General features: G+C 34.1%; 2 protein-coding genes across 5 annotated transcripts; both read right to left on the minus strand.

The window, feature by feature from the left end:
- Positions 1-1,908: 1,908 nt before the first annotated feature.
- LOC145611513 (uncharacterized) lies at positions 1,909-13,243 on the minus strand. 3 transcript variants are annotated; one of them, XM_081666852.1, is made up of 5 exons: positions 12,633-13,243; positions 6,109-6,129; positions 5,288-5,365; positions 3,356-3,968; positions 1,909-2,633 (listed from the first exon to the last, which is right to left on the minus strand). In XM_081666852.1, the coding sequence occupies exons 1-5, from the start codon at positions 12,707-12,709 to the stop codon at positions 2,079-2,081; spliced, it is 1,344 nt and encodes a 447-aa protein (XP_081522978.1). In that variant the 5' UTR covers positions 12,710-13,243; the 3' UTR covers positions 1,909-2,078. The 3 variants fall into 3 exon arrangements, with proteins under 3 accessions (XP_081522978.1, XP_081522977.1, XP_081522976.1); XM_081666851.1 differs by having other exon boundaries at positions 1,909-2,630; positions 6,080-6,129; XM_081666850.1 differs by having other exon boundaries at positions 6,080-6,129.
- Positions 13,244-15,967: 2,724 nt separating this feature from the next.
- LOC145610059 (katanin p80 WD40 repeat-containing subunit B1 homolog KTN80.1-like) lies at positions 15,968-25,998 on the minus strand. Of its 2 annotated transcripts, none has more exons than XM_081665308.1 (18): positions 25,723-25,998; positions 25,098-25,228; positions 24,024-24,141; positions 23,567-23,793; positions 23,363-23,465; positions 22,394-22,464; positions 21,897-21,971; positions 21,637-21,780; positions 21,322-21,505; positions 19,719-20,339; positions 19,419-19,475; positions 19,195-19,331; positions 17,974-18,099; positions 17,737-17,811; positions 17,507-17,619; positions 17,149-17,265; positions 16,720-16,788; positions 15,968-16,408 (listed from the first exon to the last, which is right to left on the minus strand). In XM_081665308.1, exons 1-18 carry the CDS (start codon positions 25,745-25,747, stop codon positions 16,342-16,344), a joined length of 2,460 nt encoding a protein of 819 aa, XP_081521434.1. In that variant the 5' UTR covers positions 25,748-25,998; the 3' UTR covers positions 15,968-16,341. The 2 variants fall into 2 exon arrangements, with proteins under 2 accessions (XP_081521434.1, XP_081521433.1); XM_081665307.1 differs by having other exon boundaries at positions 19,195-19,334.
- Positions 25,999-26,272: the final 274 nt, after the last annotated feature.

Consider the following 26,272-nt stretch of genomic DNA (forward strand, 5'->3'; position numbering starts at 1 on the left):
TAACATAGATAGAGAAAGTGTTTAGAATTACGTCGTTTAATTATCATTACAACAAAGGGTGTTAATTAATACCGCCACCAATTAATAAAATTATTGTCCTTCACTCCGAATCCTACTCCTACTCCCCACCTTCCAATTAACCACCAGCCAATAAGCCATTAGACAGACTATATATACACCACTACTGCATTATTCCAATGAACGTAACAACCATCTATCCTTTACACACTTAAAAATAATCAGAGCATTCACTTCCAAATTCACGTACAATGATGCGTTCTTATTTAAGTATACACGTCATGTGTCACCCCGCTCTTCAATTATAAAGTTGACACGTCATTCAGGGAGAAATACTCCCTCCATTTCCGAAAGAAGGTCATATTTAGTGATTTTACACCGCGAATAAGGAAAATAAGATAGTGGAAAACAATGATATATCAAGTAATTTTCAACTTACAATCTTGAATTATTAGTTAGAAGTTTTAAAACTAGTGTGTGGCATGAATAATTCAATGCTTTATATTGTTACATCAAATTCCATAATGTATTAGTTTGGTTTCAAAATATATACTACGTAATGGAAATAACAAATATTAGAACAACTAATTAGAAAAAAAAAACCATACACTTATGTTATGGACATGCAAAATATACGCACCCCCAATTCAAGTTAGACATACTCCTATTTGAGTATCGCATTAACAATTCCGGAGACCATATTAATGTATCATTTATAAGGCATTATAGCTCCGTGTGACTGTGTTAATGTACTACGGAGTATTAGTATAGCAATCTAAGGGCATGTTCTCATTGACTGAACTCAGTTGAACTGGACTGGACTAAACTGAGCTGAGCTGAACTGAACTTAACTAAAATGAATATTTTATAAGAGAAGGAAATTAGGAGCTGAACTGAAGTGAACTGAACTGAACTTCAACGTATGAGAACAGACCCTAAGGCATTAAAATGATGGTACATCATTTTAATTCACTCAATCCCAATAAAAACACATCAAATTTTGCAATACCCAATAAGCAATACATACATTCCCCATAAGCAATTTAAGTCGTACTCTAACAAAGCAGAACATTGAATTTCATTAAATTGATAAATCAGAAATTCAGGACACATAATTATATACAGTATTTAACTTCAAGTTTAGATTGTGGTAGAACTATTGGAACTTCCAATGTTCAAGAACCGTTAGTTAAAATGAAGCTATGCTTTGATATTAGTAGAACATTGCTTCTACGCACTTCTCATGCTGCTGACTGATGTTGTGCATTGGGCTTTGGACTACGTAGTCCATGGTACGTATGTTAAAGAATTTTTCGTGTTTAGTAATTTCAACGAGTGTAACAAACAATGATCAACGACATGTCTAAATGTCTTGTCAATGATGTTTTGTGACATTTTATTTCTTATCGCATTTTCAAATATATCGTGTTATATTGTTTGAATAATTATATATGGTTGTGAAGAAAACCGAGGAGATTTCCAAACTAGAGTTGATTGTAAGATAAGTATTCAAAGTCATATTTACAAGATTTCATTATACTTTTGTCAAATTTGGTAGACCAAGAGATTAGGAAGCTTATATGTATGGAACACCATTTTAATGTCTTGGAAGGCAAAATGGCATGGCAAAAAATAATCTCTGAGTTTAGATAATTCTTTCTACACATCATGAATAGGTGAAAATTTTAAATTATAATTCGCCAATTTCCTTAGTTTTCTCCATTGTAAGGAGATGTAACCCGAACTGTTTTTCCTAGCACTAAATTCATTCGCTATAAGTTAAGTTGTTAAGGATGTGGATGTACTCTATGACGGACGATGTATCACAATCCCTGTACCGATAAATGGAGAAACACAATGAATCTGCCATAATAACTATTGCTCTCATCATAAGGCTGTACATCTTTTGATTTGTTAGTTGTTACAACTACAAAAGGAGAGATCTTTTGCAACAAAAGTTGAGTTAAGTTGAGAACTGAAACAGAGCTTAGAGGATAGGGGAAGTTAGGAGGGCGAGAAGAAGAAAAAAAAGCTATGTTCCTACATACTTTCTAGCCCGTCTACTTGACTCTAGCTCTCTTTCTTACCTTCATGGGAGTTTCAGCTTGTATACCAGCATTACCCCGTCTAACACGCCCAACTTTCCCTCGTTTTCCCTGAATTTTCTTTGTTAAAGCAGCTGATTCCGCAGAGGATGGTGAACCCACAATGCCAGGAGGTTGACCACACACTTTGCGAGCAACAACAATAGACGTACCCTGAGCATTATCTACTGCCATTGCTGGCTGGTTCATAATCTTGCAGTTGAAGGGCCGAGCACTTCTTGGTTTTGCTGGTGGTTTGTGCACTGGTGTTTTTGGAGTTTCTGCAGCACCAAACTTGTTGCCGGTCACCTTATAATGTTGATGTAAAGTCTTAGTAACTAGGTCTCTAAATACTAATGCACATTTGTATTCTCTTGTACACTTGGAGTAGAAAACTAGAGCGTTGTTGGCAAGAAGCAACAAGTCCCGCAGAAGTTCAATTATTGATGTGATACTTTTGTTGGCGATTCTTGATCTAATTGTGTCAAGATCCATGTGCCGTCGTATGATCCTCTTATATCTAGCTCTCTTCTGCAACGATAAATCAGATTAACAATTACACTAATCAGCAGCATGGCTCAAAACTTCAAAAGTAGCTATTTAAAGGGAAAAAAAAAAAACAAAAACAAAAACAAAAACAAAAACAAAAAAACAAAAAAAAAAAAACAAAAAAACAAAAAAGTTCAAGCAGATGCAAATCATGCAATTGTGATGCGACTCCATCCGTAATTACCTGTTAGAATTTAGTAAACTTGAATAATCAGCTGTAAGATACGCGTAGTAATGAAAAATTGTAAAGTATATCTTGGGAGTTGGGATACATTACCATGGAAATTGTTATGGAACTTGCAAAATTACACACAAATACATTACCTTTATCATCTTTTACTCTTTCTTATCAAATGAGCCAAGTGTGAGGTGAATAACAAACATAAAGCAGCATGGTGTAAAAAAGCAACATGGATTTCAGTTAACAGCTATGGCATAATTGATATTCATGGTCAACATTTGAAATGACAGTGAAGAAGTTTATAAACATCAGTATTTGGTAGAGTTGAACTAATTCACTTCATTTCCCATAGTAATATACCCTAAAATGATGATCAGAAATGTCCAAGTTTAACCCCTTCCCCAATAAGCCAAGTCTCTAATGCTCACTGCTCAGTAGTTGCTCCCTCTGATTACCATACATCTGGGACAAAGGGTGGAAGGAGGGGGGAGGGGGCAATATAAAAGAATCTAACTCTTCATACCTGGCTATCTAGTCGACGCCTGAACACAGAGGCATGTTCATTCTCCATAATAGAATCTAAGATTTTTACAAATTCATCCATTCCCTGCTCACTCGTACATGGATTCTGAACATTTGCATCGGGAGATATGGGCTGGACATTGCCTTTTGTCACTTTTTCATTAGCTACAGGTTTCATTATATCAAGTGAACACCTCAAGTTATTTTCTCCAACACTTCCGACCTTTTCGTCCTTGTTCATCTCCTTTCTTCTCCTCTTCCCTCTTTTCTTCTTGATCTTCACTCCATGCTCCAAGAGCATGGTTTCCGCTAATTTGTCTAGACCAGGAAACTTCTCTAACCTTATAGAAGCCTCCAAAACCACAGGTTTTCTCTTTATCTTTTCTACTGATGCTTCAGTAGCAGCAGCTTGGCACTGTGGTAACGAAATTTCCCGGGTTTCCTGAGTGAAACTACCAGCAGATGACCCATCCCGGGATACCTCTTTACCGGAAGATTCATTTTCTCCTGATTTGACCAAAGGTTCCGAAGATTCAGCTGCACTACAGCCATGATCAGCATAACTACACACTGCTTTCTCAGATTTCAATGTTTCAAGTTTTGTTTCCAAAGAGCTGCAAGAAAATTTATTTGACATAAATTAGTGTTATAGACTTGTGACAGCAGTATAGAATTATAGGCTGGTCAAGGACTAATTAAGAATAAAAGAAGGGAACTAAGTAGTACCATTGAACTAATCTAATAATAAATCTTTTTTCAAAAAAAAAAAAAAAAAAAAAAGGTGGTCATAGTGTGTCTTATGACTTAACCGAGGTGGCGAGGTCTATCAACAATTGAGCTTTACAGGTTCATTAATTTTTCTAGAATGTCATGTTTTTCTATGTTTACAGTGCTTCTATACAACTCCTTGCATCCCATATTTAACTTTCCAGATCGAAGTATGAAGAGGTTCCAAATAGATTGTAAGAAAACTTAAGTATAAGGATTGATAGAAGAAATAAGGTTTTTATGTAATGGAAAGAAAAATTAACCCTCAGCTAAAGAGAAAAATTGAGAAAGCAAGATATTTCTATTTTTGAAAACTAAAACGGAAGCACCTCTGAATTAAGTAGAGATAAAGAGAACCAAAACAAAACTGAATCCGCCACCAAGGCTCCGTTTATTTTGATGGAAAACATTATCCGAGAAAATGATTTTCCCATTTCCATTGTTTGGTTAGCAAGGATGGAAAACAATTTTCCCAGAGATGGGAAAATAGTTCTCCCAAAAGTGGAAAATGTTTTCCTTTTGAAAAGAAGATAGGCCACATTTTCTTCTCTACCCCTTACATTCCTTAACTTCTCCTCTCATCCATCTCTTCCCTTCCACTCTTATTTTTTCCTTACTCTATAATTTTTCTTGTCAGGAAACAAACAAAAGAAAATTATTTTAACAATTGTGCTTTCCCTTGAAATTATATTCCATTGAGAATCATTTTTCAAAAACAATTTTTCCGTTAAAACAAGCAAAGCCTAAGTGCTAATTGGTAATTCTTGACAGTAATATATAAAAATCAAACTAAAGAATAAAGGAAGGAAAAATACAGAGGTTTTTATTTTTTTTATTTTTTTTTATTTATTTAAAAGAAAAAACAGAGGAATTAGCAGTTTAGCACTTGTGTTGGTCAAGATAATAATCTGCAAACATAATGTTAAAATCTTAAAAGCACATTCTCGTGACTGTTGTAAAATCTGTTTAACGACCACTCCACCTCCCACAATTTCAGCAACAACAGTCAAATACTCAGACAAATAGGAAGAAACTTTAGCCAGGTTAGAGGCCAAGTCCAAACAAAGGGTCAAGGACAAGAATTTGATAAGGTGGCATGAATGCATGAAAAAGTCAGCAGCACCACAAACACCATGACTTTCACATGCCAATTACTATTACTTACCCAATTGATTCCTCTGACTTCTCCAACTCTCTACGTAATTCATTTACACGCTTTTTCCGCAACTCTTCAAACCAAGCACTAGGGTAAACCAAAATAAAAACAGCAAGTCAATTTTAGAGGTTGAGACAGATATTATTTCAGAGTAAAATGGGTTATAAAACACAAGAAAAAACACCTTACTCGTTATTACAAATTTACAACCCAACGAAGCATATATAAAAACTACAATTATTTGCAATCCCATCTTATGACTTGCAAAGATCTATCATCTATGCTCAGCATATAAAATTGGACTTTCTCTCCCATTTATGCGACACTTCAGTAGTAAGGAATTTATTATTTATTTATTTTCATTTTAGGTGGAAAAAGGGGTAGACAAAGATTAAAACTATTATACTACATTACTGCTGGAGACAGTAACTCAGTATACCTGGGAACCTAATGTTTCTGCTAAAATCCATTAGTCCTCTGTAACAGACATGATTATCATAATTCATACTTCGTATTTCAAGCTTACTCCTAACTTTTAACCATTAATAGTAATTCGTAAATGTAATCTCGTTTTGGGTCAACTCTTCAGCCAGACGACAGTAGATGTAAGTGCCAATGACATGAGTTTGACAGGGCACAGAAATCAACAAAAACAAGTTTTGGATCATTTTATTAAGTGCTATAGTGCAAACAGATGATGATGATGATCGTATAGTTTGTTGAACATTTAGAACTAAGTCAAATAGTCTGAACTGAACCAAATTGAAACGTGGCAGCAATACAGCAAAGCATTATACTTACGAACAGTCAGAATAACACTCTTGCAGCACCTTATATTTGGCTTTGCACACCTGCAGTTATTTATTCATCGAATTAGATACGGAGTATTAGACTATTAGTTAACTTTTCATAGTACATAAAAGGAAAGCAATAACTAATACAGGAGGCATCAATGGATGAAGGGATGATGTCAAATCCCTTGGTCCAAACCAATCATGAAAGATCATATGTGACAAATTATCCTAGTAACTATATAAAACATTTAACAATCTAAACCAGGGACCATCAAGTTAGAGCAAACAATGAAATACAGATACACGAATTACCATGATGCATATCCATACCAAAATGTATGGCCCAGATGCAGATAGTTCACAAGGACAAACTTTCCAATAACGTACAAAGAAAATCTCCCAAATTAGTGTTCTAAGGTTCCAATGTTACAACCAGATCATATCTCAGAATCTGTAATTATATACTTCATACTAAAACAAACTTGCCTTCTTATCTACCCAAATCTGATTTCTAACTGATATATAAAGTTTTGAGCAAAGATTGACTGCAAAATATGCACCACTTAGTATATACTATATATAGTGGTAATTCACATCATATGGGTATTGCTTAACATAAAAGTTAAAAGTAGTACATAAACTATTAAAGCTTCAAGCACCTAACTACAGTCCAAAATGTGAATTCAAGAGGTGGATAACAGAGCCCTTTTCTTACCAGGCATAACAGCCCCATGAAACAGTAACATCGGCAGACTACTATAAACCCATAGCCCCAGTCCTCCCAGCGCCAATGTCAAAGTACTAACACAGCAAATGATTAACACCCAGCTCCATGCAACAATCAATAATTGATGACCAATTACTGCCCATAATCAGTCATAATTCATAACCTTGAAAATAGAGGCAAAACTCCAGAGTACACAAGAATACAAGACACTAACTAATGCTGCACAAATTGCAGACTTCAGAATTTCAGTTTCCTATTTAAGAAACTAAAATAGTAACAGACAATAGGTAAGTCCTCTTGATAGCAAGCAAATTGGGGAAAGGATATTCTGCTCAATATCATAGTGCAGTCAGCTGTATCCTATATGAGGGTTACTTTATAAATTGAAAATCACAGCGAAAGCCGAGAAGAGTGCAATCGAAGTCTATAAGTGCACAACAAGAAGGAAAATAAGGGATGTCCAAAACACACAATAGACAGCATCTTGCTGTCGATCCTATATAAATCGAAAGTTACCTGTCACGCTTGCACTACATTTCTACCATTTTCACCTTAAGGTTGTTAAGACACTTAAGAGTCAAGAAAAGCTAACAACAACCAAGATTTGATTCACTAAAAAGCACTGGGTGCATAGATTGCTTGCCCTCAAAAAGATAAGAGCTCCAGTGAGCTATCCAGCACAACCATACTATAATAGTTACCCTAGGGAAAGGACAAGATATGAAATAGAATTAAGGATCTCTTATGAACTCTAATAACCTAGAAATTTTAGGTTCCAAAATTCCATGTTCCTGCTAACCAATTCATCGAGATGGTAAAGATATAAGACATCTTCAAAAACCAATTCTTACTCAAAGTAGCAACAACAGTTATAACACATATTAACGGATAAATGAAATAAAATTCCTAATAACTGTTAGGAAATAAACACTGCATGGTGATGAATTCATGATATTTTAAACCTGCAGTTGAAGAGCAGTGGGCATGCGTTGGTGTTCACAAGTGTTAAAAGAATTCAACAGCTTAGCTTATGGTATATGTTTGGATAATTTATTGAAGGATTTTTTTTTCTGAGAAACTATCTAACAAAACCCAGATTTTGTGAAAAACTACCTAATAAAAAAATGTTGTAAGCAACTATCCAATAAAAGGTAATTGTTATAAAAAGCTACCTAATAAAAGGTAAAATGTTGTAAAATACTTCCTCTACCGGATTTCCACTATTAACACACCTCAAAACACCCCCAATACCACTATTTTCATCCCCAAAACCAAAACAACTAGCTTGAAATTGCCTCCACCACGCTGAAACCACATGCCAACCCCAAAAATACCACATCAAACCCCCAAAACCACCAACTCGGAATATCCCCCAATCACCCCAAATATAACCTTACCACCATGAGAAACAACCCTTGCGGTGGTTTCGGGGGTGTTTTGAGGTAGGAAAACACCGTAAAATTAGGTCAACGGTGGAAATTCTGTCAAAGGTAGTGTCTTACAACATTTTACCTTTTATAAGGTAGTTTCTCACAAATTTAAGTTTTATTAGGTAGTTTCTGACAAAAACTCCTTTATTTAATGATATTATATTGTGCTATATCTATTCCATTTTCTAGAGTTAAAGTCAGAGATAAACATAAACTGTTTGAAACTAGAAAAGTATATTTCTTGGTTAAGTTGGTTTCTTCTTAATAGCCAAACTAAGGATTCATATGCCATTGCATTCAGTGGCATATCTAGGATTTTAATGTACGGCAAGCACAATATCATTTACCCCGTTTGTCTTTAAAGGAGAAGGATTCTATCGTTCAATTTATTAAATTTTCCGTATAAATTTATTGATGAATTGTATAATGTTAACCGCTGGAAACAACGAAAGTAACATAACTCCAAAATATAAATATAGATTTTATTTTACTCAAAAAAATGAGAGGAGAAAAGAAAAAAAGGTGTGAAATTAATTGGGCAAACACTGTAATATGTAGTAGTAAAATGAGTGTGCCGTGGCTTGAACATGGGATCTTTAATCAATCAGAAACAAATTCTTCTATGTAATTACATGCTGTGCAGAATTTTATAAACAAGTGGCAGGGGTGTGCAACTGCATACTCTTGGTGCACTCTAAACCCGTCTCTGATTGCATTTGATATGTGTAAGAGATACAACTTTAAGGTATAAAATTGTATTGCTCATAAAAATTTTGATTAATTATACACATTGCCAAGTTGGGACATGGTTTTACCGTGTTAAATTACGGTGGGTGTGCCTTGCCAATATGATTATTTTCTCACTATTTCTAACCAAGTTACCGGTTGTATCAAAAACCAAGGGTTGAGATGCATAAAAAAAAAGGTGGATGAAAGTTCAAGATTAAATGATAATTTTTAGGAAATTTGTTGACATGCAAAAGACAAAGTAGGTGATATGAGGTTACATGCGGATATCGACTATGTGGTTGGACCGTGCAACAAAAATAAAGTATGATGTTCAAAGGAAAGGAACCTTATAAAATAGGCAAAATCTTTGGCTAACAAGTTCATTCACAAGATAGGTATGTTTGGACTCGAGATGGAAGAAAATAGAGAGCAAAATCTTTGGCTAACAAGTTCTTTCACAAGATAGGTATGTTTGGACTCGAGCTGGAAGAAAATAGAGAGTCAAATCTTGTAAATCACTTCAATAGCTTATATCCTTCTACTAGTGTCCTTGCCAAATAATACAATAGAGTTATTTCTTCTTTAATGGTAAGGAAAACGAAGTTGGCTTTAGAGGAGACAATTGTTCTAAGATGATCATCGGTGTTTCAAACTTTCAATGATCGAGACCAAGTAGAGTTAAGGGGATGATTGCTAGGAAACAAACCCGACATGGTAATGGTGATGGGTTCCGAATAATCCGAAACAATATGGTACATTACTGGACTTGCATTTGAGTAGCAATGGGTACACATCATATTTTGTACTCCCTCCATCCACTTTAATAGGTCACATTTGGTTACTCAATTATCAATTAATTGACCTTAGAATATTAGATATCATAATTCATAATCACCTTTAATGATTCATACAATTGTAAAATCCAACCATGAAGCTCATTATAATTTAAATTTATTTTATAGTCTACGTTTGAAAAAAAAAATACTTAAAAATAGTAAATTATATGGGACAAACCGTAATTTCAAATAAAATAATGATATTTGTATATACACAAAGTATTGTGGAAGTCAAATTCAAGTTGAGTCCAACCAACACAATACTTGAAATTTTTTGACACAAGCGAAAAATTGCTTATTGATGGTAGGAAGCTAATATTTAATCAAATCAAATCCCTTGTTCCTTCTCTCTCTCCTCTGTCCACGCAGACTTTACAACCTATAGATGCGCCACCGCTACAACTTTGGCACAACACCAAGAATGAAGAAGCTGCCAATGACAAAGAGTCTTGGCCTGTGGACAAACAACTAGCAACAAGGGCAACAAAAAATGGCAATGAGGAGAAGTGGTGTATCTAAACTAACGTCGGTGACATATGAAAAAAGACTTGCTGAAAAGTCAATTTTTATCTTTGTATTCTTGATGAAAGGCAATTTATTAGAGATATGAGATCAAATCTATATCGATACATATATGTATGATATTGATTCAATTTCATATCATTAACCCAATTTCTTTACTATTTTGGATAGATTTAAGAATGGAAAGTCCTTAATTTAATATTTGATATCAACTATTGTCCATTGAGATATTGATATTATGAATGAACAAGTTGATATCAGGTATTAAAGTGTTCATATCAATGTAGATATCATATATTAAGGGGGCGTTTGGTTCACAAAGTGGAATGGGGTTGGAATCAGGAATGGGGTTAAGGTGGTATCGGGTTGGAACTTGATACTTAATACCATGTGTTTGGTGTAATTCTGGAATGGAATATCTCACTATTCTCTCCTTTTATTTGATACCTAAGGGAATGGAATGAGCCAAACCCACCTCCCCCCCAAGGTTTCTAAACCCCATACCTCATGGGTTTGAGGTATGGGTTTGAAATTCATATTTTTGTCAACCAAACATATGGTATGGGTTTTAGTCATTCTAAACCCATACCTCATACCTATATTTCGTGAACCAAACGCCCTGTTGATACTAGATATTGAAGTGTTGGAAGGGTTGATACCATATATTATAATGTTTCAAATATGGAAATGTTGTTAGACATTTAAAGTCGATATCATATACTCTGTATTAAAATGTTGATATCATACATTAAAGTGTTGATATTATATATTGAAATATTGATATCATATAGGATTTTTTGTAAGAAAGTACCCAATTAAACCTAAATTTTGTGAGAAATTACCTAATAAATTGTTATAAGCAATTACCTAATAAAAGATAAAATGTTGTAAATACTACCTTTGGCCGAATCTTTACTGTTGACCTAATTTTACGACGTTGACTCACCTCAAAACACTAGCAAAACCACGCGGGGGTTGGTTTTCAAGGTGGTAAGGTTATATTTGAGGTGGTAGGAGGAAGTTTTGAGTTGGTGAGGGTAGTTTCGTGCTTCAGGATGATGATTTTTGGGGTTAAAGGTATTGGTTTTGGAGTTAGAGGGTGGTTTCAATGTGGTAGAGGCGGCAATTTCAAGCAGGTTGTGAGGATGAAAGCAAGCAGTAGTTTCGGAGGTGTTTTAAGGTGGGTCTATGGTGGAAATTCGGCAGAGGTAATATTTTACAACCTTTTACTAAGTAGTTTCTTATAACATTTTACCTTTTATAGAAGGTTTTTACAATATTTTTTTATTAGGTAAATTCTCACAAAATCTAGGTCTTATTAAGTAGTTTTTTATAGAGAAAAAAAAATTCCTAGCGTATATTAAAATGATATCATTAATTATTTTCACTTTTATCTCCTTAATGCAGGCAATGAAGCCCCGTAAGGCTTTAAAAAAATTATATACACCGAGTGAAAGGTGAATGGCTGAACGCGAAGCTAAGGGTTTTTTTTCTGCTCATTTAATAATTTTATTTTGCTTATTTTAAAATCTTAAAGTGACCACACAAAAAAAAAAAAAATAAAAAAAAAAATACATGATATCAAATAAGGGTTTGCTCTCATTGACTGAACTCAGCTAAGCTAAACTGAAATGAATATTTTATAAGAGAAGAGATTAAGAGCTGAACTGAACTGAATTGAATTTCTACGTAAGAGTACAGACCCTAAGAAGTCAAAAATTACTCTTTGGTGCACCTACCTCTAAGTGCACCATGGTGTTTACTAGATGGAATAGCTTAAGACTTCAAAACTTTATGAGATAGAAATGTGGCTTATTAAATTGGAAATAACGGATTAAGCAACAAGCTATATTTAGTAAGAACCTAAAAACATTCAAATTTGCCACATTTTCCTCAATCTACATGATAGGCTTCAATAAGTTCCATCTAAATTAAGTTTTAACTCGACAATAAATTTATTTAACCTAGATAGATCATTCATCTACGGCGAATATTAGGATACAAAATTCAACCCGAATACATGGGTAGATTATCCATTGAGTAAAGGTAACAATATCCCGCGGACGCAAAAGCAAAACCACAACCACACCATAAAATAATGACAATAGGCAAAAACCAAATCCAATAATTAGAGAATTCCACAAATGATAAAATAATCCAAATACGTTACACCAATCATAAAATAATAGAAGTAACAATAAACCAAGATATTCATGAAATAATCAACCTCATACATTATGACATTATGACAAAAAAAAAAAAAGCATATTATATAAAAATATATAAAAATAAAGAGGAGAGAGAAAATGGATATACCTTAGGAGTAAAAAAGTAAGGGTAAAGAGAACGGGTTTGGAGCTCCGAAGCAACAGCATCCCAATTGTGAGAACCATGTCTAAGAACAGCCCCACCTAAGATCAATTCTTCCCATGTACCCCATCTCACCTTATCATCCCCTATTTCCTCCACCATTTAACCACCACCACCACCACCTTCTAGAATTTTCTAGAAACCCCAGATCAAAAAAACTCCAAATTGTCAAACAGATTATGCAATAACCCAGAAAAATGGTTTAAATTGTAAAGGGATTTCGTTTTCTGGGTAGAAAACCGGTTTTCAGGTTGAATAACAGCGGTTTTCCGGTAGAATTCCCGGTTTTGCTTTTTTTTTAAAAAAAATAAAATAAAAAGTAATGGTTTTTTTTTTTTTTTTTCTAAATTTCCTATTATTGGGTATATGAAATTTGATGTTTTTAATACAGTAATTTTTTTAGGAAGGATAAGTGAGCGTAAGAAATGGGGTTGACAGATTCTATTTGAGAAAATGAATAAATTTTACTTTTTGATTTTTTTTAATGAGAAACTTTGAAAATTGAATGAAAGAGCGAAAAATGTAGAGAGAGAAAATAGAGAGAGATTGTCAGGAGAATATGGATGATGGAGAGACATAAATGGAGAGAGAAAGAGTGGAATTTATTATTTTTTTAATGACTGTAAAATTAAGTTCTTGTCACTATTTTGTCTTACTCCGTATTATTTTAGCATAATACGCAAAGTATTAATTTTTCATTTTTAAAATTCATGAAAAAAAATATAGTACCCTTAATACACGGTTTTTTTGACAATCCCTTAATATACGATAAAGATTAAACAAGCATTCATTTTATAAAAGAAGTTGTTCAATACGACTACGTATAATATGACAAATATGTGTTAATTAGAAATTGATCTATTATTCTATTATGTTGACCAATTTTAGAGTCAATTAAATAATTAAATCATGATACTCGTACTTAATTTTTGACTTTACCAATGAGGCAATGAACCATTAATAAGCATAAAAAATCAAAAGGAAATCAGTGTGTCATTGTGGAGGTTAATCTGTAACTAAATATGAAATAATCCAAATAGGTTACTTAAATATCGTCTTTATATTTAATTTGCGTTTAATTTTCATTATATATCTTTAATTTTAAAAATTATGAAAATTTCATATTTAAAAAGTAACTAATTGAATCTAATGACGACTCATTTGATATGTTTTTATTTTACAGATTAATATACAAATAAGGTACATGTTTAATATAAATTAAAAAATCAGATCGGATCATGTGAACTGAACATACCCTAAGTTTGTTTTGTATTCACAACTACTTGTATTAGGATTGCAAACTAGTCTAAAATCGAATACACTTGAAATCCAAAATTAACATCCATGGACTCAAAGAGACAAAGAGCTGATTGTCTAAAATCAATCCTAGATTAAACTTGGTCCTGCTTAAAACTAGACAAGATTGATTTGGACCAATTTAGCAACAATAAGTTGCCTTTTTTTTTTTCTTAGCACAAGATAACTGAGCGATATTAAGACGTAGATTCATAGTAAAACATACTTCGTAAATTTAAAGTGGATAAAACAATGAAGGAAAGAAATCAATGGTTTTTAATGTCTAAATCTGAATTGATTTGAAATCCGAAAAATAAGATATACAAACTCAAAAACTTGATTAGCCAAAATCGATCCTAGATTGTAAATAGGTTTTGCATAAGAGTTCCCGTACTTATCCAATAGTATCTAGACATGATGATTTTGTTTTTTGGGATTTCATTCACAATTCTAGCACCAAATTATTATTGCAATGTAAACTACATTCTCATTTAAGACTTAATTTTGATTTGAATAAATAATTTGATAGAGTACAAAACATATTATTGGGCAAACTAATGTGTGTTTAAATTGTTTATTTTTGTTTTATAACAAGAAAATAGTTGCCATTTCTAATAACCAGACAAGTTGATCGCCAAAAAGTTTTGTTGCTAGTTATTCTGGTATTGGTCTTTCACGTAATTAGCTCCACTATAAAGTTGGCAAATTGCCTACATTCATTTCCTGATACTAAAGAAACCACCTTTTCTAGATGGTCATGGTCTTGGTACCCTTGTTAAGGTTTTTACTTTTTAGTTATTATTATTGAGTTGTTTCTGTTCTTTATTTGGCTTTTTGAAAGCAGGTTCTCAAAAAAAAAAAAAAAAAAAAAATGGCTTTTGAAATTAGGCATTTCTATTGAGCAATAAGAGCACATATGATCATGTACAATTGTATAGATAAGACTAGATACGAGAATTCGATATTAATTTAGAATAATGGTAAAAATATATAGTCTGATCGGTCAGATTTTAGGGTAATATCAACATATAAATAATTACTCAAACATGTAAATATTGTCCCATTAAGAGGGAGACAATGTTGTATTTAAGGGAAAAAAAATTACTTCGTATTTACAAATTGATGGACCCCATCCAAATTCTTAAAGGGATAAAAGGAATAAGAAGGAAACTTCTCAAGTGAGGTTGATAAGGTTTGATCTTTATCATAGTGAAGTGTAAGCAATATTCAAGAAAGGCAATTAGACCAAATTCAATCCAAAGGCAGCCATTAGTGTTTTCTACTTCGTGTTTGTTTTCTAGATATACCCGCGTAACAATCCCTCCCTCCCTCCGCCTTCCACGAGTCATGAGAAGCCAACCCGCTCCTGTTACACACCTTAACCATAGGTACGAAAGATTAACCCTGCAACAAATACTCCATAATGTTTAGTTGATGTTACAAAACCTTGGAAGTCCTTACTCCTTGCAAATTATAGAGGTAAACATCTCAACTCTCTTTGTCTCAACAAGAAAAACATTCCATCACCCAAAAACATGGACCTACCGACTAGTGACTACTATTGCACTTGTGCAAAATGCTTACCTCTAAAACTAAAAAGCTAAGTGGGTCACATTTGAAAACTACTCTACCCACTTTAATCTTAATAATTTTGGACCAACATAAAATACCAAGGATGCATAAGCATATGACATTGTCCCACTGAACCATACCACTTATTTGTGGCTATTAATGGCCCTTAACTAGTGTATAAAGTAATTAAGGGAACTAAAAGTATGTCCACAAATCACTATATCTCTATGTGCAACATATATTGTATATGCTTTCCTCCGAAACACTGTGAAATTTCTTGAGGAGAACAGATAAAGCTGACAAGTCCATCAGACCAGTATCCTGTATCGATGAATGAATGTACGCGCAGGAAGACGCCTATGATTAAAGATCCCCGGTGTTCTTGGAATTTGAATCTAGGAACCTCAAAAATCTTAAGAATGGCCCAGCACGAAGAATTTGGGCGTATTTTTTCATTGAATTTGAAGGTGTAAGACATACATCAGATGCACAGATAGTTACATAACAATGATTAACAGCTAAAACTACAGGGGCAGCGCCCATCTAGAAAAGAATGGCATTGAATGAAAAGCTTGCGCATCCTTTTGATGGACTGAGAATGATACAAGGGTACAACTAATTGATTATTTATGGCACTGATTCTTGATGTTTGGCCACCCGGAGATATTCACAGGCGATGGAAGAAAAGCGAAAATCAGCACTTCAGAGTTTAGAATCGTCAAAATCTCTGGCTCATCGCGACAAGGAAACAAATTTCCACACCGTCCCAAAAATGATATCGCAATAATTATATGCTGTGATCTTGAAGAACTAGATTCAATTCCAAAGCTGATCTGGAAAGCGATTCACTCTTCCTGCATACAGAAACAGTTGGCTTGAGATCCATCCTTTAAATGGGCACACAACTATAGTTGTCTCAAGAATCATAATAATCTTTTTTGCGGCTACCTTAGCTGGTCAAGTAGCCACAAAAAAGGATTAAATAAATCGGGCTATCAAATATCCGTTTAAGGTTATGGGAAATATAGAAGTATAAATGCAACAAAAAATCTTCCAATTTAATTAGCACAAGCAATAATAGCATTAACTGACGAGACAGCAAAGAAAGCTAAGTATTTAGGCATCACTGATCCTTTTCACAGCATAAACCTAAAATGCAAGTTACCTGGACAGTGCAGGAAGAAGTCCCTGTATCTGCTGCAGCTGGACAAAACACTGTTTGCAGCACGCAATCCTGTAGATTTTGAAGAACAAGCGATATTCAATATGCATGAAATAGCTATACTGATAAGAGTGATGGTGTCCGAAATCACCGGTTGGTTTTTTTCCAACCAAGAAAGGCATGGGAGTCTTTGGGCATAAGAATTGCTTGGGTCGAGTCTTCTATGGCTACAACGAAAGAGACTCTTCTTTCTTCTCTTACGAGATTTCTATTATTCGATTCAGCTTGAAGGCTGTAAATGGGGCGTTGGTAATAGTAAACTAGTTGCTTTCTAACAAAGCAAGTTCCTTGCGTATTTATTCCCTCTTATTCCTAGCCAGCCTCCCTTTTAAAAAAGAAAGGGAAAGCAAATTAGGAGATTGGGGAGTATACCTTTCTTCTTGATGAAGATCAACACCCACAGAAGGAGGTGCTGAGATGGTTGAGCGAATTGTAGGTCCCAAAAAGGCAACAAGTTTGACCAACAATTCCAAAGACATTTTTGCATGCCTGTAAAATATGGAAGTGAAATCATGATTTGAAAGATCAACCAAATGCCACTTACTTAAGCAACTAGCTAAGTAAATGAACTATGCTCTCATTCACTGCCAGCTATTGATGTAGGAGTCCAAGATCACTCTTAAGCCTCCCAAAGAACTTCAAACTTGATTTCTCTTACTGACCCTCCATACACTTAAAATTTTACCAAAGAACTTTGACATGCACAAGCCAGACAGAATGTTTAAATTACCTTTCCAGCTTGCTGTCCAGGAGACCCACCAATATAGGTAGCATACAGGAGAACAAGTCCATGGTAACGATTTCCATCTTCTCCATGAAAACACTAATCACATCAGCCTGGACCTGAGCCACAAGGAGGAACTTTTCTAAGATATGCAATTTTTGTGATGATTTCACCATAGGAGATAAACAAGTTCAAATTTCAAGCTCAAACAAAGAATAAAAGATAAAAATACTCACGGAATGATCAGGTAATTTCTTCAGTGATGAAATGGCACCTTTTATGTCATTTCGTTCCCACAAATGCCGCACCATCTGAATTTCCATTCAATCAAAAAATATTTTATTTTGAAAAAATCAAATCCAAAGTTTATGAAAATTATGTAACTAAGACCAAGTCGTTATCATATCAATTGGAGAATCGTTTCTTTATGACAAACTCCCTATTGAGATAATATAACACAGCCTGAAAATTACCTGTAACTTTTTGAGGCGAGAACGAAGACCATTCAGAAGAGCATCATGATTCTGCATAAGATCTTCAATAAAATATGCATCACTTGCTGAGGCCGATTCTCTACCAGAAACTTGAGGCTCTTCTTTCTGATAACCAAGCAAAGTAATAAATATAAGATCCAGATATACTATAAATAGACGAAGTTTCAATTATACCCAAAATTTGCTAATCATATTCCAATACAAGGTCGCAGTTAGGGAAATTCTAGTTCTCACAGATCACAGTTATGCATTGATAACCTCAAAATCCTTCCAGCAATAAGCCAAATACAAGCCTAAATTATATACCATGTCACAAAGTTGTCTTAGTTGACACCCAAAAAAAAAATCTTATTTTATCTTATTTCAAAATATATAAGTTCAGATAATTTCTGATTAAATAGGTTCAGGAACAATAATGTCATTTAGATTCAGACAAAATAAATTCAGAAGATTATTGAAAACAAGTTCAAAATAAGATTAGAGGAAATATACTAAGTTCAGATATATATATATATATATATATATATATATATATATATATATAATAATTATATATGTGCATAAGTGAAGACAAAATAAAGTATGTTCATATAAAAATAAAATAAATTCAGATAAAACAAATTCAGACAAAATCAGATGAACCAAATAAAGTCAAAGGAGTGCCAAAGTTTGACCATTTGCAGCACATTTTAGTGCAGTAGTGTATATCGCATAGAGTGATTAAAGGAATTGTCAATTAAACATTCTGAATCATATTTAACTTACAAAAAATCAATTGAAACGAGGGAGTATTACTTCTACTGAACTTTCTAGACTCAAATAGAGTACGGATCAAATATGATGAACAAGAGGTTTTTTAAAAAAAAAAATAAAAAAAATTACAAGTACTATATACAACTCAGCACAAGCAATAACCAGTCTAAGAAACCTGACCGGTTCCATTTAAACAAGCGCGCACGATACACATATAACAGGCTTATTATTCTATTTGTAAGTAAATCGGGAAGCACTAAACAGCAATTATCAAAATTATCTTAGTTCAAAGACCATTAAGAAAAACTGTTTTCTGCTTGAGGACAGTCTTTTGTTTCTGTGCATATAAATATTATAAGCTGTTTCCATTATTTGGGAGAGGTTTACTTAAAAGAAATGTGAAAAGTAACTTCTAAGAATGTCATCACATGGAGAGTATAAACATACTAGCATGGCAGAGCTGTTAATCCTATCAGAAAGGACCTCAGGGGATACACTAATCGTTTGATCTTCACTGCCGCAATATTTTCCCCTTTTTTCAAATTTCTCAACAAGAGAACGTGTCCTTCCAAAAGAAACTGCCACTGCTAAATGAGAGCAAAAACTATAGTTAGGTTTCCCATAATAATAAGTCACTTGCAAGTCGCAACTGCCAGGATAAGATTTCCCACCTCCATCTGCAACTTTTATATTTTGCATCTCTTTACGGTCAATTGAGTCGCCAGATACTGTGAACAAAACAAGATAACATTACTTAGAATAAGCAAAAGAAGTGAACCAGGTGGCATCTAAAGTATTTTTACAAAGACAACTGCCAATGGCCAAAACAAGATGGATCTGCTGGATGTCAGCTTTACAAACGGTGCAAATTGTAAGCAAAGCTAATTTCTACACATACACAAAACATAAAAATTAAATTAATAAAAAAAGCATCCATCTTTATGGAAAGAGGTGAGAATGTGAGATCGTACCACTCTGCAGGTTAGTATCTATTGGAGTAGATGGATTTTCTTCAAACTGCTCTTCAAAATTTTCAGGAGTGGGATTTCTGTCTTCATGTAAATCCCTAGATCCCACGCCCAGTTCAGGCCTATCAAAGGAAGTTGGATCTGCATTATTAATATCATATTTGCTACTGGATGACTTCTTTATGTGCGTAGCCTGTCCAGGCTTCGCAGGTGTCATTGACTCTCTTCTAGAATTGGCAAAACTTTTTACACCAGAGTTGTCTCTAGCTCCCATCTCCAGAACATGCCTATCTAAACAATTTGGATCTGCAGCATCAACATCAAATTTGCTCCTGGATGACCTTCTTATGTGCAGAGCCTTAATTGACCCCCCACTTACAGGCTTTGCAGGTGTAATTGACTCTCTTCTAGAATTGGAAAAACTTTTTCCACCTGAACTATCTCTAGGAACAAAGGTTGGGGCAACAAAAGATCTACCACCAGCTTGAACATTAAATTTTCCCGATGTAGGACTAGGTGTACTTTGTTTTTTAGATGATAACTTGGTGGTTTCCTTCACGTCAGACGACATGGCTTTTGATGTATTACGTAAGCGTGTTTTGCGAGAACTGATTGGCTTCTCATCTGCAGTTCCAAGGATACATAAGACAGTCACTTACATAAGAAACTTGCATTACAAATTGTTTATTAATTGTTGGAAGATTAGGCATACAGAAAAAATGAACAGCAGGCATGTAATATGGGTCGATAAGTATTGCTATAATCCTAGTATCCCCAAACAGCAAAAGGTGCATAATAAAGACATCAGCACCATGCCATTTGGCCATAACACAGTATAAACCATAGACTCACATACAAGTGATACCAATAAAATGAATTTGATCACCTTCTATTCCAGGCAATTCTAGTTGTAAGGAAATCCACATATTGTCATGTGAACCAAGATCAGAATGGTCAATGGTATCAATCTACTATTGTTTAGGGTGGATTGAATAACACTCCAATCCTCAGGTTAGACTTCTCTAATTAGCACCCACCCCATCTCACATCTTGCTAATAAAACAGTGGAATAATACTCGATAGAGGATTGAAATGTTGCTAATTCCAACCAACTGAATAAGAAAAATCCTCGTGAGACCATCACGTGATGAAGTAAGTCTCAAAGTAATGATATGAGGCTAAGATCTGAGAAAATATGGAACATATGATACTCCGAAATCTATACATAATCTAGTGCTGAAGTCTGAACATACCCACAAGCAAATCCCATTAATTCTAATAGCAACTCCCATTCATCACTTGTATGTAATGAACATCTATACTTTTCCAATTTAGTTGTCCTAATTCAAAGAAAAAAAGGGCATACAAAGAAAAGTCAAAAATCCAAAACATAACAATGATACTCAAGTACTGTTGTCAATTTCAGAAAGGACTTCAACATCATTATCATTTGAAAAACAAAATCATCAGCTTTAAGCTAGAGCTTCCAAGTGACGAGGCGTTGTAAATGCAAAAAATTGCACTCATATACTGGCCAGAAAATGGTAACTAGATGAACCACAAAATATTTCCAGCATCAATAATCTTTAAAGACAATATGACTTACAATCCACATATATATTCTTAATTTCTTTAGCATCAATGTCTGGGGACGTGGAACGAGAGCTGAAAGCGGACCCAACAGCTGACATTACTTCAGGAGATTGACTTTCTCGCATATCAACCTTAAACTCAACAGGGTTTCTCTCATGAGGTGCACCAGAATCAGCAATCCCATATGGCTGAACACGCTTCAAGCATCAAAATAAAAGAAAGTTAAAGTTGTTCTTAGAAACTTATAAGGTGTGAGTGTGTGACACTGTTGATACATGCATGCACTAGTGTTAAGTAGCTAAAACAAAGATAATAGTAAATCACGTACTGAGAGATCAGCCACCCAAACACCAACGGAGTTCTGATAGTAAGAGCAACCTATGACCTTTCCTTCATGAATACAGAGATCACCAAGTGTCGACCATCCCATATCAACAGAATCATGACAAATTACAGGTTCCCATGAATAAACCTATTGAAGTATACATGAGCATGATAGCATATAATTGTGATATACTCAAATAAATAAATAAAAATAAGAAGAAAAAAACCACACACACAAACAAAAGAATTTTGTCAGTATCTGACCTTCAGGTTATTGTCATATCCAGAAAAGAGAGTCCTCCCATCAGGATGAAAGGTTAAAGCACGCACTCCTGCAGCCTGGATGATACAAAAATTTTAATTGCAGCTTTGAGGCAAAATTTTGAATTGTGTATCATAAGATGTATAAGACATAAGGTCCTCAGGCAGCATATAATGGGGTATGATGACACCTAACTTTTCACAAATATTATGATCATGACGCTAGCCATCCAAAGTGAAGAAATTATAATTAACCACCCTTAATCTTATTTCAACTTCTCATAACAACCCAAAGTACTACAAGTAATAAAAATTGGTAAAGGGTGACTAGAATAATGCCTTCAACAAAAACTTGTGGCTCAACCAAGAGGAAGAAATTCCTTAATAGCTACGTATGCCTCCACCAGAACCTGTTAGCACTTGCACTTACCACCAAACATAGCCTAGAATTCAACAGTGGTGCTACAACAATATTTCAAGTCAATAACAAAAATTATTACCTCAGCCCTGGCAGATCCAATCATTTCAAAAGTTTCCAAATCCCAGAATTTGACAGTTCTATCCGCTGAACCTGAAAAATGCTATACATAATTAGAGTACAGAAAATAACATCATACACTGATAGGGAACAGCTTAGCACCATAACATTAGCACTAACTCTAAGGGCATAAGGTCTGAAAGGTGCTCAAGTATAGGTTCAGGCAAAGAAGAGCAAAAACAAAAGGAGATATAGAGCTTGAAGAAGTAATGGACATTTGTTATATATGATGATGTAACAGAAAGGCACTTCATGATTTAGACTGATAATGCTAGATTAATGAGAAAGAAATGGGAACTCAAACCAAGGAAAGAAACAAAGGCAGCACTTTTTATGAACCCGACATGTCATATTGCTGATAAGTAAGGGCAGCACCAGCATATATATGAGTGGTGACTGCTCTGGTAAATGGGAAGCAATTGTTCAAGATAGACTTTAATATAGGTAGAAGTGTAACTAACTCAATAGCATATAACTAAAGACTTCAAAAATGGACTAATTGGAGTCCTCAAAATCAATTGAAAATCTCAGTCGAGTTCAAGCTTATCACAAATATGTATATACACATTTATTGAAACACTTAACCGAGATGCAAGGATCCTGTGGCGGAAAGATATCCTCCAGCAAGCCTCCCAAATGAAAATGCACTTGACTCTGAAATCTGAAAAAGGAAAAATGCATGGGCTATCCTTTCGACTTGTGCTCAACTGACATAAGCTTTTTGAACAGGAGCTATAATGAAACTTCAAAAAGATTAAGTTGTTCGATAGTTATGGCATATTCTATCTACACTATGACAAAGGTAAGTATCAATCTAACAATTAATTGCCACCTTGGGAAATGGACACTAAGCAAAATAGAGTAATAAATGTAAAGGGGAATGTGACATGCACCTTTATAAGTGATCAGTTCTAACCAAATGGACAAGTACCTGTGGCAAGAAGAAACTCAAGTGGGTGGAAGTCTAAGGATGTGATGGAACCATCATGAAACTTAAAATCATGCAGCAACTTTCCAGCAGTCAAATCCCAGACCTGTGTAGAAAAGATATGTTCTACTTAAGAAAAGCGATCAAGATTCTGCAACCACCAAATCTATCAATATGACAAGTGCTTATATCATGTTCTCATCTTACCTTTACAACATTATCGGATCCACCAGAAACAACCCATCGGCCGTCAGGTGTGAACTTTATAGCATTGATCCCAAGATTGTGGCCCTTATATGTGTGAATACATCCTTTCTTTCTAATATCCCAGATCTTTAGGTCAGTGTCTGCTGAACCAGATGCAAAAAATTCTCCAAATGGGTGGAATTCAACAGAAGTGCAATTGGATCTATGACCAGTAAGAGTTCGAACCACTACACTTCAAAAAAACAGTGTTAAAATAAGGAAGTACATTTTATAATGTAGAGCTATATAATGCAATCAATACACAAATGACCAGAAAAGGTGTAAATAACTATACTTCGTATCAGTAAAGTAATAATCATTCTACATTTGATAGATCACCAATGCGTTATTTTTACACTACAAAGTGCAACATAGTCCAAAAAAATTAAGACAGCAGGTGAGACATTGACAAACTCACTCTTTGCCTCTTCTAGATCCCACAACTTCACTGTACCAGAAGAAGCTCCACCAAGCACCAACACTTCTGTTGAATCGAAGGACAGACTTTCTACTGGAGTGGTATGACCACATAGGCTCTGCAAAACCCAAGACCAATAGCTAAGAATAAATTGTAACACAACATCTCAAACGTCATAAAGCAGTGTTGCAATCAGCATGAGATGAACATCATCACCCTTCAACATCATGAATATATACATCACCCATCATAACAGAAGAAGCAATTGTACACTCCTCGTCCCTCAATATAACATATCTCAATAAAATTGTTGCTGATATGAAATACAAGCATTACTTGCTATCACTACAGTGAGTTCAATGGTGATTAGAATATATCTATCATTATAAAATCCATCAATTCTTACTTTAATCAAGCAACAAAATCTCAATCTACAAGTGCATTTAATGGAGGATGCCAAGGGTATTATTGTAAATACTTTGCATTATATTTACCTACGTATATGAGTACCGGAGCTTCCTACAGGGTAAGCCGTATTATTAAATATCAAGAGCTTAGATTTACCTAGATTTACCTACTAATTCTTTTAAAAGTTTTCATTTTCCCATTATACAAAAGAAAGAAGGAAAACCCAAAACTTGCAATTAGCTATGAATCTTCCTTCTAACTTGCATCTAAATAAAGGCATCATAGCACATTACTACTATCTACAAAATTAACATCCCTAAATCAAGAGCCCCAAAAGCAGCAAAACAGAACGGTCCAATCAAATAAGTGATCAACCCCCAACTCGTGTCCAAAGTATTCGATATAGATCAACTTAATTGGAATTCTTTCTATAAACCTTGCTACCAACTAATCCCTAACTGCATTTACTATATACAGAAAGCTTCCATGGAACTGAACCTAACACACAATCAATCAAAACCCGGCAAAACGACACATCTATAACTTCATCATTCACATTAATCTCCATTGTCTAACCACTAAAATGCACTTAATTAACAAATTTAAAATCCAAATACATTAATTTTCCAAAAAATATACGAAGTAGTTGGTTTAAAAGAAATGTACCATCAAAGAAGTTGGTTTGCCAATTGACCACAAGTTAACTTTGTGATCATCTCCACCCGTCAGAAGAAGGCGACATGCTTTCTTCCCAATCCTAAGACAATTCACATTTGCTGAGTGTGCCGCAAATTCCTCTTTACATTTTATTTTTGGTCAAGAAATTTTCCAAATAATTAATCAAAAAATTACAAATAATATCAAATTTCCACCCAAAAAAATTAAATTAAAAAAAATTAAAATCAAAGGCCAACCCATTATCCCAATTCAACTAAAAAATTAACCCAAAAAAAATACAGAACATGGGGAGTCGGTGGAAAGAGCATAAAACGCCAAAAATATAAAAATTTACTACTCACTTATTATTTAAAATTCAAAGAACACAAAAACAGATGAATAATTTAATCAATTAATCATGAACCAAACAAATAAATAGCATAATCAAACTAACATTCCAAGCAATTTCCAGCTTAGATCAGATGAATAACAAAATAAAAAACTGAAGCACATTTAATTTTGATAAAAAGATGAAAAAAATCATAAATTTTTGAAACAATAAGAACTATAAAGCAGCAATTTAAACCAAATAAAGTGAAAAAACAAAGAAATAAAAAGGGGAATTTAAGGATACGGAGCTTGTAAGCACGTTTCGCCATTAAAAGCCAAAATGAGAATTTAGGAAGTTAGATTTTTGGTTAGAGAAGAAAAGGGTACTTTGTGTGCAAGATAAGACAGCAGAAAAATTCTGGGTTTTTTGGGAAATTGAGAATTTAGTGAATAATTTGAAGGATTCGAAGAATGAACAGCAGTGAAGAAGAAAGTTTCAGAGAGAAATAGAGGAGAGAGAAAGTGGAGGAGAGAGAAAGAAGGGATTACTTGGATTTTGGAAGGACTGATATAAGAAGCGGTAATACGGTAAGTTGGTGGAAATTGGGAGTATTTTAATATTAGTGTGAACAAGTTTTTTTTTTTTTTTTTTTTTTTTTGGATTTCTTACAAATATTTTGTCTATTTCTTACCATTTTTGGTATATATCACAAAGATTTTTTTTCTTGGGTAAATTATGTTTTTCCATATAGGTTTATGTTTAATGTTTTATTTATCTTAAATCTACTTGAATATTTACGAAAGATCGAAAAAGATATAAGGGTCATAACATACAAATTTGGCATGTGTAAGGT

Source organism: Chenopodium album, chromosome 24 (genome assembly GCF_948465745.1).
Source record: "Chenopodium album chromosome 24, dcCheAlbu1.1, whole genome shotgun sequence".
NCBI lineage: Eukaryota > Viridiplantae > Streptophyta > Magnoliopsida > Caryophyllales > Amaranthaceae > Chenopodium > Chenopodium album.

Bases quoted from the DNA above. Each gene is read 5' to 3' on its own strand.
- LOC145611513 (XM_081666850.1), bottom strand. From the start codon at position 12,788: ATGGTGGAGGAAATAGGGGATGATAAGGTGAGATGGGGTACATGGGAA. The intron at 6,130-12,632 runs GTATATCCATTT...AAATAACTGCAG, and splicing joins CTTACTTTTTTACTCCTAAG to GTGTGCAAAGCCAAATATAA. The intron at 2,634-3,355 runs GTATGAAGAGTT...TTATCGTTGCAG, and splicing joins GGCGTCGACTAGATAGCCAG to AAGAGAGCTAGATATAAGAG.
- LOC145610059 (XM_081665307.1), bottom strand. From the start codon at position 25,747: ATGGCGAAACGTGCTTACAAGCTCC. The intron at 23,794-24,023 runs GTGAGTTTGTCA...TTTGAAGTGTAG, and splicing joins GGATCTAGAAGAGGCAAAGA to TGGTTCGAACTCTTACTGGT. The intron at 17,812-17,973 runs GTAATTTTCAGG...ATGGAAATTCAG, and splicing joins CTCGCCTCAAAAAGTTACAG to ATGGTGCGGCATTTGTGGGA.